Source organism: Mastigoproctus giganteus, chromosome 3, assembly GCF_048544385.1.
Source record: "Mastigoproctus giganteus isolate SK-2022 chromosome 3, ASM4854438v1, whole genome shotgun sequence".
Taxonomy (NCBI): Eukaryota; Metazoa; Arthropoda; class Arachnida; order Uropygi; family Thelyphonidae; genus Mastigoproctus; species Mastigoproctus giganteus.
Window position 1 is genome coordinate 67,099,908 of NC_143577.1, and position 16,565 is coordinate 67,116,472.

The 16,565-nt window shown below is 35.6% G+C and overlaps 1 protein-coding gene across 1 annotated transcript in view; it reads right to left on the reverse strand.

Moving 5' to 3' along the window:
• The window catches only part of LOC150088059 (centrosomal protein of 135 kDa-like), a 507,662-nt gene that overhangs the window by 37,603 nt on the left and 453,494 nt on the right, over positions 1-16,565 (reverse strand). Inside the window, exons 23-24 of the mRNA XM_090369998.1 lie at positions 13,937-14,139; positions 5,292-5,396 (exon numbers count right to left, since the gene is read on the reverse strand). Coding sequence (XP_090226124.1) covers positions 5,292-5,396; positions 13,937-14,139 — 308 coding nt within the window. The remainder of the gene's footprint in view (positions 1-5,291; positions 5,397-13,936; positions 14,140-16,565) is intronic.

Here is a 16,565-nt window from a genome sequence, read left to right on the forward strand (position 1 = left end):
GTAACTGTTTTGATCACAGCAACAATTCTGAGCTTCAGTTCATCGAGGGAGGCCACAGGGGTCTTGTACACAATGTCCTTCATGTATCCCCACAGGAAGAAATCAAGCAGCATAAGATTGGGTGAGCACAGAAGTCAGTGCCCAGGAAAATGCATGTCAAGAAATTCTCAGACAATAAGAGCCCAATGTGGCAGTGTACCATCTTGCTGGAACATCACATTTGGCTGATGATATTCCAACTGGGGTAACAGCTGTAGCATGTCCAGATAGGTCACTGCTGTCACTGTTTTTTCCACAAAGAAAAAGGGCCCCAAAACGTCCGAACATGATAAAGCACACCAAGACATTGACCTTTGTACTATCTCTTTCGAATTCTCAAATGCCGTGAGGGTTTTCTGATCCCCATATTCTGCATTTATAATGATTTACCCTCTCTGATACGTAAAACATTGCTTCATCACTAAATCTCCATCTCCGAAGGTAATTTTCATCAGCTTCGACATTTGATAAAATGTCTTGGGCAAATTGGAAACAGCAGGGTTTATCATTCAGCTTTAAATCCTGCACAATCTACAGTTTATAGGCATGGAGGTGAAGGCAGATAAAACAACCCTCCAAACAGTCGTTTGTGGTATATCTAAATGCAAAAAAGCTCGTCTAGTTAATTTTTGTGGGCTTCGGGAAAACACTATGGATTCGATCAACATCTTCCTGCGAAATGCTCAGTCTTCCCGCTCCTTTTCAGTGCAGAACACTACCAGTCTCTTGAAATTGCTTTAACCAACGTCGGATAGCATTATCTGAAGGTGGATCTTTTCCATACTGAGTTCTGTAACAACGTTGCATTGTGATAATGGACTTTGTTTTGAAAAACCAAAGTATGCACATTGCCTTCTCTTGAACAGTCGCCATTTTGAAGTAATGCCGTCAATATCTCGCAGACATCAATGTGGCGAGTACAGCATTGCCAAATAAAACTTTGAGTTACACTTTCATATTTCATAAGTAGTTTTATTTTGTTGTTTCGGTTTGAAAATTATAGGCCACAGAAATCCTGACAATAATTTAGAATCGCCCTCTATTTTCTGGAAATTGTTAGAAGATAAAATATACATCCAGAAAACATGCTGTACCAATATTGTTGCCTAAAACAATTACAATAAAGCAAATTTTATTTTTTTTAATCAAATGCGCATTGTAGTTTTATCAGTTTTACAGCAGTTTTTTCCACTTCCAATGTGGCTTCCCACAGATGAATTTCCTTGATTTTGTGTTAGTAGATGCAATACACATCGAAAAAAGGAAGCACGATCTTTTTGTTTTTCAAAAACAATTTGTTGCATTTCTTTTGGTTGTGTTTCTTATACCAAGAAACAGTTACATGCATTTTTTTCCCCTCCCTGTATCACTATAGTAACAATGAGTGAAGGTGTCCTCTGTGTCACTCAGTGTTCCGTGTAAGTTGATTCGCTTTAGCCAGCGGCAGCATGCACATGTGGGAAATTCATTTGAATTTCCCACATGAAGTTGATAACTTAAAATAAACTTCAGATGCAAAGATAGAGCAACCTAGTGTGCATAATTAATAGAAGTACATTAATAATTAATAGAAGTTGAGCAAAAAAAGAAAAGCAGATATAATCAGAAACAATTCTATCTAGAAAGGTAGAAACCTCTAGGTGAGGAGAAAAAAATATTACAGACCATAGAAGCAAAATGAGAAACCAAACCATAAAAGAAAATGGATTTTTCTGACTAGATTAAAGCCAGCAATAACTTAAATGTTAATAGTGATTATAGAAAAGTATCACTGAATAAAGTTATCTCCTGTTCCTTTAGTAATGTAGGCAAAATAACACACAATAAAAATAATTAAGGACTGAGAATATTTTATTTTGACTGCTACAGCTAAGTAAAATAGAGATAGTTTGAATAAAGAAACACACCAATTCTGTAAAACTATAATGGAATGATCTATGAATACACAGAAAATACGAACACATTTCCCCCATAAAAGTTTGATAAAATGCAACATTAAACATAGCAGCCAGGTTCAACGAATTGTGACTAACATCAAACCAAGTTTCAGAACAAGCTACAAACCTAAAATCTGAAAGGATATTAATTAAATGCTCCATTTTATTTCTTAAAGCAGAGACATTCCAATAAAAGGCAGTCAAAGGAAAAAGGCAACTGAAGTTTAACACTGACAAATGAAAGGTACTGCATATGGGTAGCAGTAATCCCAGAATAACATACCAACTGTATGTTACCACACTCAAGACAGTACAGAATGAAAAAGTCAAAATTATGCAGTCAGACATGACACTCTCTGAGCAATGTAGATAGGCTGCCAGGACAGCTCATGGGGTTTTATTAATGATGCACAGGAATTTTGTCAGCATAGATAAGCAGGTAATTATTCCATTGTATAAGGCAAGGTTTAGGCCACATTTTGAATACTAAATACAAGTCTGGAAGTCTCATTTTTGGAAGGTGGATCTGTTGGAATGGGTGCAGAGAAGAGCAATGAGATTAGTAAGGACAACAAAAGGGTCCTCTTATCAAGAATATGCACTTGTGAGGCAATCAGATTAATGTGTTTAAGGCTTTGAATAGACGAGTATTCTAAATGTTGATGGCATCCTTACTCTAGATCAAACAACACACAATAAGGGAGCATAAATTTAAACTGAAGAAAGATGGTTAGAGGACAGATGTGTGAGAATTTGCTTACCACCAGAGGGTATGTGACTGCTGGAACAAACTTCCATCTGTCACTGTGGAAGTGGGTAGTTTGAATAAATTTAAGGAAGAATAAGAAGAAAAATAATTAAACGGGATAGACAGGTAACATGGTAAGTTTTTTTTTTTTTTTTTTTTTGCTGATGCTTTATAAGTTGATTCCTTGAATCCTTTGCCAATACTAATAATAAAACTTTAATCATTGGACCACACAAAATTTCATTAAATACACTCCAGAAAAAATATTAATTCTTCTTTTTAATTTTTAATAAAAATAAAACTGAATAAAGAATTACCTGACAAAAACCTTTGTAACAGTAAAAGCTGAGATTTTATGAGACTACCACACAAATACTTGGTCACAGAAAACAAGGAAATATACCTCTAAACACCATAAAATGACAAAAGAACATGAGGGAGAAGCAAAGGGCATCAAAAGCAAAAAAAAAAAAAAAAACAGGCCAACAAATAAACAAACTTTTCATTCATGTGTCACCATGCATATTCAAATAATGCACTAAGCATCTTCTAAAAAAACATGACTTTTTTTTTTAAGAATTCTATATCATAAAATTTATATAAACAATACATCACCTCATTGAGATTACAAGGCCCAAAACATAATAAACTATGAAATCCCAATATACAGCAGAACCTCAAATATCCAGAACTTTCTAAATATTTCTCTGAGAGTAGTCAACTGTGCAAGAGCAGAAGGAAAGAGGCTTGCCAGATATTAAAAAAAACAAAGGCACCAGAAGTACAAACTTATGCATTATATTTCATTAATGATTTCCAAACACAAATTTCTTTCTATTTTAGATTTCTCCTAGACTGTATATCATTGTTACAATGTTTTAACAACGTACAATATTATTCATTTTGTAAGTCATTCAGTACTAGTTTACAGTATAGAACTTAACAGCAATTAGTTTTTAGGGCAATTTGATTACTGAAATCATATCAAAGCTCTATTTATATCTCATATTAAAAAATACTGAACAATCATAGTAACATCCAAACCAGAAGTAGAAACAGAACATCAACCTTTATTTCTTAGGAAAGTATGTCACTGACTGTTCCAATCCAGTGGTATGGGTTAATATTTATTTTAGCTTAATGGTGGTAACTATCATTCTGTGGAGATTACAGGGAGAAGAGCTACTGCATTATCTAAGAAAAATAATGAATTAACTCAGAATTCTTAGGCTAATTGAATATAACCAGAATTTTCAAAATTCTAGAATATGCTATATCTCCAAGGATGTCGGATTTATGAAGTTCTACTATATTATGCCATCTGATATATCATAATGATGTAACGATGCCTATCTCAGTAACACTTTATGTGGCAAAGTAACAAAAGCTTGAGAAGTACAAAAATGTTTCAGCTTTAAAAATAGTTCTTTTACAATGGTAAGCATAATTAAATGTTTTCCTGTTCCATATACTTTTTTTTAGTGCTAAACAAAATGACAATTTTTAAAATGAACACAAGTAGTTTTAATTCTGTATTACAAGTAGCTTTTTTTCCCCTACTACATCATAACATTTATAAATATTAAAGTTTATGGCAAAATATGATTTAAAGCAATAGCAAAATATTTATACAATGTCCTTTACAATTGAAAGACATTCAAGCCAGAGGATAAGTCAAAAATGCATATCAGAGAGGATTGTTGTTGTTTTTTAATTAGATAGTTAGTGGTGCAAAAGCTATTGTGACAATATTTCACCTATTAAGGGTAGGGTGGTGTCCATCCGGTTATAATAAAAAAAGCAACCTGTAAGTACATCAAATCATTAGAAATGTTAATAAGATCATCATTAGACTGCAGGATGCAACTTAAACCAGAGGGGTGCTAATGTCTCCCTATTCCATGAGTAGCTAAAGAGGTTATGGGGAAACTACAAATCACCGAGTTTGACTTCTGTGAACAAGATAATGGGAGTCTATGGTTACAGACACAATAAGAATGAAATTCTGAAAATTAACTATGCTGGTAATCTTTCAGGATTTCATGAAGTAGTTAACCAATCTGGTTAACTACTATGATGAGGTCAGAAAACATTTTTATACAAAAATAAACTATGATTATATAACTAGACTTCAGTAAGCCTTTGATAGTCCCACAGGTTAATCATATCTCAAAAAGACATGGAATTTCTAGAGAATCCAAAAGGGGCAACCAGATAGGGTGAGGGACACTAACCATCATCACTCCAAAGAACAACTGAAAAGATGTGGCCTGCAAAGCTTGATGACAAAACACATCAAGACCTAACTGAGGTGTATAAGTTCCTGAAGGGAAAGGAAATTAACGAGGGGTATTTTCACTAACAGATGAGATAAGAAGCAGGGGCACATATATAAAATCTCAAAGCACAACAGAAGACAGTATCTCATAAAATTTATCTTTCAGCAGCATGATGTAGATCACTGGAAAAAATATTACCTACCACAATGACCTAGTGGAGTTTAGAATGTAACGAAAAAATTATTATTTTTTTTTGTAAAAAAAAAAATTAAAATATTTCTTATTTACCGTTCAAATTTTTCATTTGTAATTTGACGTTTCATCCTTTCTACTTCCATTTCCAGCTCTGCAACTTTGGTTTTATAGAGTGCAAGTTCCTGACTCTGTTTTGTCCTGTAAATTGAATGAAACATTTCTAAACAGTACATTATAGATTTGTTTGCTTACTAAAATGATCCCATAAAGTCAAAATTAATGACAAAGCGTTGAAAGAATCTTTTAAAAATAAGTAAATTGTTTTAAAAGAAATTAAAAGAATTTATCTATAATTTTTTTTTATTTAAATGTGACACTGATCAAAAAGTTTAGTGAATGTTGAGAAAAATTAATTTTATTCAATAAATGTTTACATTGGTAATATTCTTTATTACAACCTTCTTATGCAATCACATCATCTCCATTGTACCTGCCACTGATAAAAATAATTTTGGAAGTTTTTTGTAAATGCTTCTAAGTAGTCCACTGTGTTTGACTGAATTCTTTAAATCTACTCAAATACTTTCTTTTCATATCCTGTTTTAATTTTGGGAATTACTAAAAGTTTCAAGATGCCAAATCAGACAAATAAGGTAGATGAAGCATGATGAGAATGGTTTTCATATGCATAAATGTTTTTTTGTACGCTAAACAAATTTCATCATTTTCAGTGTATGCACGAAATGAGAAAAACAAGTGTTTACTCAAAGAAACTTGCTGCTACATAGACATGAAAAAAGTTAAAATTTAACATGCACATTCTCAAAATATGCCATCATAAGCCCCGTTGACATCATTTACTTACATATGTTAAAAAATTATAAGGTCATTCATCAAAATTTTGATCAAATCACATATACAGTACAAAAAAATTCATAATCATTGTATATTTATAATCATTATACAACTGACTGGATTCAAACACAAGATTATTTCAGGAAATGAAGGAACACAATACATCAAATTAAGGACGAACACCTCAACTTTTTAATGAACTACAAATTTTTAATGTGAGCCACATTGATTATTCAACAAACATCCTACCAAACTTCAAGCTCCTCCAAAACTTTCCATAGTATTTCAGGAGCAACTTATGCTAGAGCAGCAGTGATACTGACCTTTAATTATTTACATTCCTTGGTAATGGTGGCTAACAGACAACTTTCACAAGACCCCAAAGAGTGAAATCAAGTGGCATCACATCTGATTAGTGTGGAAGTCAATGGATGCCCTACCCCAACAACTAACCCCCCTACCTGGGAAGTGCTGACTGAGGCAGCCTCTGACCTCATCAGTAATGGGGAAGTGTGTTACTCGACTGGAAAATCAATCGTTAGGATCATCACCAATTTGTGGTAGCAGAAAATTAACAAGCGTACTGAGATAAACAAACCCAATGATGAGCTTTCACAAAGAATAAAAAATCATAAATTTTGACACTGGGACTAGCATGAACATGGCCTAAACAGCTATATTGTATACACTGTACTCCCCAAATTGGAATTTGGGGAGTACAATGTGTACAGAAAGTATAGACAGGGTAGGAAGGGAGGAGGGGTTATGCTGTTAGTTAAGAAACACATAAAATCTAATGAAGTGCATCCAGTTGACATGGGTGGACAGTGCAATATTGAGTCAGGTTGGTGTGACATAAACACTGGGAAAGGGAAAATGAGAGTAGGAGTGTGTTATAGGCCTAATGACTCTCATGAGTGCAATGAATAATAGTGCAGAGAAATAGAGTGGGCATCAGACTGCATTATAATGGGGAATTTTAACTTTCCAGATATTGATTGGAACTTGTGGATTGGTCACTCACACACTAGCAAGACTTTTGTGGATTTATTGGAGGAATATTTTCTACAGCAACATGTTCAAGTGGCAACCAGAGATGGGTAACACTCTTGATCCGATTATCAGCAGTGATGATGCATGCATTAGGAATTTGCAGATAAAGGAAACACTAGGTGACAGTGATCACAGTCTACTGATGTGAGATTTACTTAAAGATGTAACTACCATCAAGGGTAAAGGGAAGGGTTTTTGTTTTCGTAAAGGTAACTATAGTGGTATAAGGCAGTCTTTGAATTCTATACAGTGGGATCAACTGATGATGTGTAAAACAGTGATTTCTAAATAGGAAGTATTCAGGGAATTAATCTTGGAATCTACTAGGCTTTTCATACCAATTAAGAAATACTGTTCAAGATTTAGACTTAAATGGATGTCAGATGAACTGAGGCTAATGCCAGAGAAGAAAAATGCGAGGGATGCATATAAATTAGCAAGTGACACAGAAGCCTATGATAGATATAACAAATCAACAGGGAGGGAAGAGAATAACAAAGGAGGTTAAGCAAACAAAGGCTGATTACAAGAAATCCTTGGCAAAGGATGCAAAGAAAAATAACAAAAACTTCTTTACTTATGTAAACTCTAGAAGGAAGGGGATGAATCTGATTGGTCCACTTGATATCGATGGTTTGACTGTTGATGATCTTGCTCAGACAGCAAACAAACTGAATGAGTATTTTTCATCTACATTCACACATGAGGAATTCTGTCAGGGAGCGGAGGACAGAAGTTTACTAAACTCTAACAGGGAGCTATATGATAATTATGATTTTGTAATAACAGAGAGCAAAATGGAGGAGAAATTGTTGAAGTTAAACATAAAAAAGGCACCTGGGGCAGATGGAATCTATCCAGTTATATTGGAGGAGCTGCAAGGGAAGTAAGCAAACCAGTAGCCATAATTATGAGAGCATCCTTGGATTCAGAGGAGGTCCCCATGGACTGGAGTTGTGCAAATGTATACCCAATTCAAAAAGGGGTTTCAAAGGATGACACAAATAATTATAGACCTGTTAATTTAACTTCTGTTCCAGGGAAAATAACAAAAAAAAAAAAATAAATAAAATAAAAATAGACTGACTATTATGGCTCATATCGACAGAGAACCACGAGGCTAATAATGTTCACTGAATAGCTGCAGTGATTCCATGAACATTATTGGCCTCGTGGTCCTCTGTCGATATGGGCCATAATGGTCAGTCTATTTTTATTTTGTTTTTGTAGTTTGATTAGTCTCTTTTGATGATATTTCATGTTTCTCGGAACTGGTACCTTACTAGGGGGTGCCGCTAAATTGTTTAACAATTGGCTAAATTGTAAAACAATTGGTTTTATATTTTAAATTTTAAAATGGATTTATTTGAATTGGATTTAAATTTTATTCTAAATTATTTGGAGGCTTTCGGCTATGGTTTGTCTTGTTACCCCTTCTCTTCCCTCCCTATTACGATTAATTGTTAGGTTTAAGTTAAATTTTTCGCCCTGCAGTTTTGCCATACTACTGGCATTTGTATTAATTTTTTATACATAATTTCAGTAATATATTGGGTATCATGTTGAGGATGTGTAATTTATTGCCTCTAATGACTACTTCATATTTATTTTATTATTTATTTATTTATTTATTTATTTTAAATGTCATTACTCATACACACACACACACACACACACACACATATATATATATATATATATATATAAACTTAAGTGAGAATAATGATTAAAATAAAAATAATAAAAATAAATAAAAATGCCAGCAGCATGGCAAGTCAGAAGAGCAAAAATTGTGAAATTATACATAACAATCAAACCAACAGGGAGGGAAGAGAATAAAATTATTGCAGCAGAAACTCTCGAAGATAATTTAGAAAGCCTAAATACAAATATAATAAAATATAATCAATTAAATTTTGAATAGCCAATTAAATAAAATTTAACGGCGCCCCTTCTGACGGGCACCAGTTCCAAATTTATGTGAAATATCATGGGCAGAGATGTAAACAACTACAATAAAATAAAATAAAACAAAAACAGAAATAGACTGACCATTATGCCCCATCTCAACAGAGGACCGCAAGGCCAATAATGGTCAGGGAATCACTGCATTTCGATCGCTAGACAAATCGCCGCAAAGGTGAATCAATCGAAAGATCAGTACCACTATCCGATCCCTGGATCGAACAGCCAAAGACTTGAATAGCGGTGGTCCTGATGCAGCGAAAATAACCAGATTATATAGGCAAAACATGAATAATGAATGGCAGCACAGGCGCAGCGTTAGCAAATCAGCCCACTACTGTCATGTGATATACTTATATTTGAATAATGTTTGAAATAATTGAAAACTGAATTTTACATTAAAAGAGGGGTAAAGCATACATCAGAGGTAGCAAAGAGCATTTTCCTCTACCTGACGCTTGAGATATAAACTTAAGTGAGAATAATGATTAAAATAAAATAATAAAAATAAAAATTCTAAATTATCTTCAAGAGTTTCTGCTGCAATAATTTTATTCTCTTCCCTCCCTGTTGGTTTGATCGTTATGTATAATTTCATAATTTTCGCTCTTCTGTCTTGCCATGCTACCGGCATTTTTATTTATTTTTATTTTAATCATTATTCTCACTTAAGTTAATATCTCAAGCGTCATGTAGAGGAAAATGCTCTTTGCTGCCTCTGATGTATGCTTTACCCCTCTTTTAATGTAAGATTCAGTTTTCAATTATTTCCAATATTATTCAAATATAAGTATATATATATATACAGGATGTTTCAGTTAAACGTTTCAGAACTTCTAAGAGGGGTAGGGTACATCCTGACAACTCGAAATCATATAGCAATGTGGGGTGGGAAATGCTTTCCTGAAGCGGTATTGTACACAGAAGTCGTCGTGCGATGTCGTGCAGCACAGATTCGATTTTCGGTCAATGAATGGGCTGGTATTATGGGAGATCACCTCATCGGACCTTACCTGTTACCATGTCGTCTAACCGGACCTATCTACTTGATCTTTCTGCAGCAAGTATTGCCACAACTTTTGAGAGATGAACAGATTTCTGCATCGACGCAACAGACAATGTGGTTCCAACACGATGGAGCCCCTGCCCATTATAGCGGAGATGTTCGTAACTACCTGGATGTCACATTTGGTCAACAGTGGATCGGACGTGGTGGTCCCGTGCGTTGGCCTGCTCAGTCACCCAACCTATCATGTCTTGATTTTTATTTCTGGGGTCATATGAAATCGCTAGTTTATGACACCCCTGTTGACAATGCTGAGGAGCTGGTTGCAAGAATCGCAGTAGCTGCCGAAGAAATTCGAAATTCGCCTGGAGTATTCCAGAATGTTCGGATGTCCATGCGTCGGAGATGTGAGGCGTGCATTGTAGCCCGTGGAAGAAACTTCGAACACTTACTTTAATCCATGTACCTTTTGCTTCTTTTCATGTATTATTAAAACGGTTTCTCACTTACGGTCTCTTTTCTTTATGGTGCTTCTGTGTACAACACCGCTTCAGGAAAGCATTTCCGACCCCACATTGCTATATGATTTCGAGTTGTCAGGATGTACCCTACCCCTCTTAGAAGTTCTGAAACGTTTAACTGAAACACCCTGTATATATAGGTGGAGAGTATAAAGGTAGGTAGATAGTGTTAAAGTGCTAACATAACTGAATTTGTAATTGCGGAGCTGACTGGGCTAGCCGGGTGGGTATAATGACTGCCTGGCAACCCAAATGTCGTGGGTTCAAATCCCACTTCGGGCTTGGATCAGAGTACAAAATTCTAAAACCTTGGGAGGTGCAATATGGTCACAGAAGCCGATGCACCAAAAACTAACAAAAAAAAAAAAAAAAAAAAAGTAATTGCGGAGAACAAAAAAGAGAAAGATGATAATAATAAGTAATTAGAAATACTTAATGCCGTGTGTTCTGTGATTTCAGCGCCTTCATCAGGGGCCAGCTGCCGAAATCAAAGGAAACAATGGCAAGAAATACAGCCTCCATTTCTGACATGAAATATATGCAGCACGTGGGAGTTCAGTATTGAAGATCAGGGTTAAAATTTTTAAATTTAAGTGGTAGGGCATACATATATTTCATGGCTGACCCGACGGAGGCAGAATGCAAGTACTATTTGGTTAGGATTTATTGGAAGAATGTTTTCTACAGCAACATGTTCAAGGGGCAACCAGAGGGGATAACTGCATGTTACTAGGTCAGCCGTAACCCATTTGGTCTCATCGTCCCTCTCCTCATATGAAGAGCAATGGGACCCCACCCTACCTATTAAGGCCTTGACAAAACTAATTTTGTGGCAACCGGCCTGGGCAGTTTTAAAGTGTGTGTATTGGCCACGACACATCAGTTTTCTATAAACTTTAGTTCTCGTGTGTCAGCCTTCTCTATACACATACATGTCTAGGAATGGAAGAGCCCCACCCAGCTCAACCTCTGAGGTAAACTGAATGTAGGGTGAATCATTATTTAACCAGTTAAGCACTTCAGTTTCATATCCCCTTTGTATTATCACGAATGTGTCATCACTTTCACGATAATACCTCTTCTACGTCCTCAGTGGGGGTGGACTAGAGCACCTCAACATCCTATCTTCAAACTCTTCCATGGCTAAATCCGCTATAATTGCACTAATAGGTGAACCCATGGCCGCTCTGTGGACCAGTTTATTGTGAAACAATATTTCACAATGAACTGGATTTAAAAGTACCTTGTGATTATTCCACTGGTTGACTGACAAAATTCAAGAGATGTCATGGTATTTATCAAGTAAAAGTGTGTAGATAAGGTTTCTGCCAATTATGAACCAGTTTCTTAAGACAGTTGCCGATGAAAACTTAACACCAGCTGAGAAGACTGCAATATCGATCAGACTTCTCTTTACCGACATTACTTACCATACAAGCATTAGCGACACAGACAAAATTTCATCGACAGTAAAAGATGCAAGGACAGGCTAACTTTTCTTGTCTGTTCCAATGCAGCTGATATACATAAATGTAAACTACTTGCATTAGCAAAAGTTCTTGTCCTTGGTAATATTTTAAGGAATTGAAGTATGTTTTCCTGTTAGGACCTATATCAAGCAAGCAAAAAGGACCCAGATAATAAAAGTAATAACCATTGCCATGTTTACAAATTCCTGAAGCCCTTGCCCATTCAAGCCTTTCAGCCAATCAGACTACTACAAGGTATTTTTCGACAGTTGCCATACACATTCCAAAGCTGAAATTTTGGAGTAAGACCATGTTTATGGTAGTGTTTTTGTCCCCTAAACTGCACCTCTTTTATTCAGCAAAGGTACCAAGGTATTTTCAATCATGGAAGTGCCAATACAAAAGTAAATTTATGAGACTCACATTGGCTGCTATCAATAGCAGCCAAGAAATAATAGCATTCTTAAGAGATTTCAGTGTGAAAGATGCTATATAAGCTATTTATTGTGGCTGGAAAAATGTCATATAGGACATTCTGAAAAATGTTTAGCATAAGGTGGATGGCAATATTCACTGATGATGGCCTGAGCAACTTATGAGGAATTCTCTACATTCAATGAAAACAGGTTTGTACAAATTGCTGCAAAGGTATCTCTTCTGATTTGGCAAAAAACTGAATGGAAGTGACATCAAGGAGTGCTTCAATGTAGAAAATGACATGCCAGTAGTTCAACTAATGGATAGTGAAATACTTGACATGTTGAATTGTAAACAAAAGAACAGTAATGACAGTAATAACAATGTCATAGAAGAAAAGAGACCATCAATAAAGGCATAGGCCTTATTAATGAATTGATATTTAAAGGAACACTATGTCAACAGCAATAGCCTGGTCCTAAGCACTTCTTCCATTCCTGACGAATGGAAGAAGTGCTTAGGACTTGGCTTTTGCTGTTTATATAGTGCTCCTGGGCATTAATTTCCATGTATAGTTCATATAGTTCATCTACTGGGCATTAATTTCCATGCTAAGCACTTATTACATTCCTGAGGACTGGAAGAAGTGCTTCGCATGGTAATTAATAAACTTACATTATGTCTTTGTATTGGCACTTAGAGGAAAACTAAAATACATTTTTTAAGAAAATAAAATTTTCTCTATATTTTCAAGCTGCATTTAATGCTATGATAAGCTAAATTAACTTATGTGGAAAAGTCCAAGCGGAAGTAAATGGAGAACACGTTAGTAGCCTATTCATTAGTAGTCATCTGCTATCTACATTTTGCCAATTTCTGTACATCAATATCCACCCCCACCATGTGCTGGATATATTTTCAGCAAAAATATGAGAAACTCAGAACCAAGAAATATGGGCAGAATAATTTGCCAGACTATAAATTATAACCATCAATACTTGATTTTTTTTTGGTTTTTTTCCCTCCAAAAACATTATCAAAGCAATTTTGGCAGTAAATCACTTAGCAGTTTCATTTTTTTGGATTTCTCCATTGTGCATCTCATTTTAAAATTTTAAAGGGATAAAAGAATTAATAAAAAATAAAATAATATAATTAATAAATAAGTTAAATGTGTTCATAAACTGGAAAAAGTAGGCATTCAACATTACCAATGGAGTAAATGTTTTTGTTTACCTGTACACACTCATATTTTTAAATTAAATTTGATAATTCATGCTTCTTTAGAATTACTCACCAAAAAAACCTAAATGGTAATTGTTAAGTTCCAGGGCCACCAGATTTTCAATTGTGTTACTATAACTAACTTTCATATTATCAATAAATCTTTACAACTTCATAAGTGGATAATTTAAATTAAACAATGAAATTAAATTAAATTATTTCACTCACAACTTCTCTTCACTTTCTTGTAGTCTTTCCTTTAAGAGTTTTAAGTCAGCAGATAATTCTTGATTTGCAAGGTGGTTATGAAATTCCTTCTCTCTGTGAGATGCCATCATGCTTTCCAAACTAAGCACTGAAGTTCTTTCCGAAGACAACTGAGCTCGCAGGATTTGCACTTCATCATTAAGTTGTTCAACATCTGTTATTAACTAAAGAAACAAAATACATATCATATATCACATATTTAAAAAACAAAGTTTTTTTAAATATGTGACTATATATCATGCAATCATACACTATACAGGGTGAGATTATTACACTTAATATCAAAAAAGAAATACAAAATAAAAACTTGGTAATTCGCAAAACCTTATCACATCACACCAGAATATTGTTGTTGTTGTTTTGGTTTTTATTTATTTTATTTATATAAATACAAGTTTCATTCAGGCCGGAATGAAAATCGGTTAGGATGGGGTGGGGTATGGGTAATGAATTCAAGCACGGATCGAGTTGGGCCATCTACATTTTGAGCTGGGCCAGATTAAGTGGGAAAGCTTTTATTCTTGCATAATATTGCTACCCACTATTTTACTCTACTGAATCAACAATAATGACTGAGTTAGCATCACTAAGGCAGTGACTTCATTTCTATCTCTTAGTATCAACAATGTAATGCTTTATTCTCAATGCCTGCTACTTTCTCTACCAAATAAACATTAGTGACTGAGTTGGCATCATTAGCTTACTTCACTTCCATTTAGAAACTGACAACATTTCCAAAAAAAAAAAATCATTACCAATTGGTTTTACTTTAGTACGAAAATGTAGCAGGTGCCACCAAAGATGTTTTCGCATCAAAAGTTCCCAACCAAAATCATTAATGGTTTCTTGAGTTGTAACCTGTTTGTTCCTTGAGGCTGTCACAGACATTTTCTCAGGTATGTCAAGCTGGGCTTTCTATCTGGGAGTCTAAAGTGCTGATGAAACTGATATTCAGGTGACACTCAAGTCAAGCAGACCTAATTTTGGTGAAGTCCAGTTGATCTGTGATGGCCAAATACTCTGCTAGCACCTTCACAATGGTGGGACTTTAAGTAACTCTGGGTAAAACCCCTATGTGCAAGTCCTGAAATATGGCACCTAGCACATACTTGGGGTTACCACCCAGGTGAGAACCAATGTAAGCAGGGGTCCAGGTATGTCACCGACACCACATGGAGGAATGCTGCCCCTCGGTGTTACCAGGCAATACTAGATGGTAGTTGACTCTCATCAACTATTGCAATACAACCACTTTGCTTATTGGTGTCATAAAGTGGTGGAACCCATGTTCAGTCACTCTCTCTTCCATCATGCAGTATGATTGATGTCTTTTGAGGTTACGATGGACATCCTGGTGAGATCTAATCTTCTTACATTTTGAGGGTACAGCTCTAAAATGGCATTTGCAGACCAGCCACTAGAAAGTCCGCCAGACCAGACCAAACCTATTAGTACCTCTCTAGGGGACTTTTTTGCTTATGACAAAAAAACCTATTGCAGATATAAGCTAGTCTGTAATCAAGTCACAAAAGAGGTTAGGCAGGCGAAGGCAGATTACAAAAACTCTTTGGCAAAGGATGCTAAGAAAAACAGCAAGGATTTCTATACTTATATAAACTCTAAAAGGAAAGGGATGAATCTGATTGGTCCACTTGATATCGATGGTTCGACTGTTGATGATCCTGCTCAGATAGCAAACAAATTGAACGAGTATTTTCCATCTACATTCACACGAGGAGTTATTAAGAGTTGAAAATGCCAGAAAGTTATCAAATTGGAGGATAAATTGTTGAAGTTAAACATAAGAAAGGTACATGGAGTGGATGGGATCAATCCAGTTATATTAAAGGAGGTGGCAAAGGAAGTAAGAAAACCCTTAGCCATAATTATGAGAGTATCCTTGGACTCGCTGGGGGCTTAGAGGGGAACAGGTATCCTGTGTGTTATCAGACACTCAGCCTAAAACACTGATGGATCCAATATCTCTCTATTACAGAAGATTTAGGAGAAGTCTGGTTGGCCTGCCTCCCTAAAATCCACTCATGCACACCTTCTCGATGGTAAGCCCTGTTACGTCACTTAGGTGGCAACGAACGTGTAGAGTGGTTCTCTTCAAGACGCCTGGTCAGCGTGAAGAGGAAAAGACCAAACCCTCCAGCAATGAGAGCACAACAATACAAATGGCCCTCAGTCCCCAGCAGCTTTCACTCTACCTCTTACGGCAGTGAGAGGATCAGAGTGGAAGCAGAGGGTGCTAAGAATCTCTGGGTACGACCAGGCTGCCATGCACGGAAATTGAACTTGGCCTGTTATAACGTACGATCACTCATCGGTGAAGACAGGATATTAGAGCTGGAAAAGGAATTAGAAAATGTGAATTGGAATATCATCGGTTTGGCTGAGACAAGAAGAAGAAATGAATCACTTATAAGTTTATCAAGTGGAAATCTGCTGTACACCAATGGAAACAGTGAAAGAAGTGAAGGTGGAGTTTGGTTTCTGGTCCATAAAGATTTTAAAAACAACATTTTGGAATTCAAAAGTACATCACCAAGGGTGTCAAGACTAATACTCAAGATTTCTAAGAGGT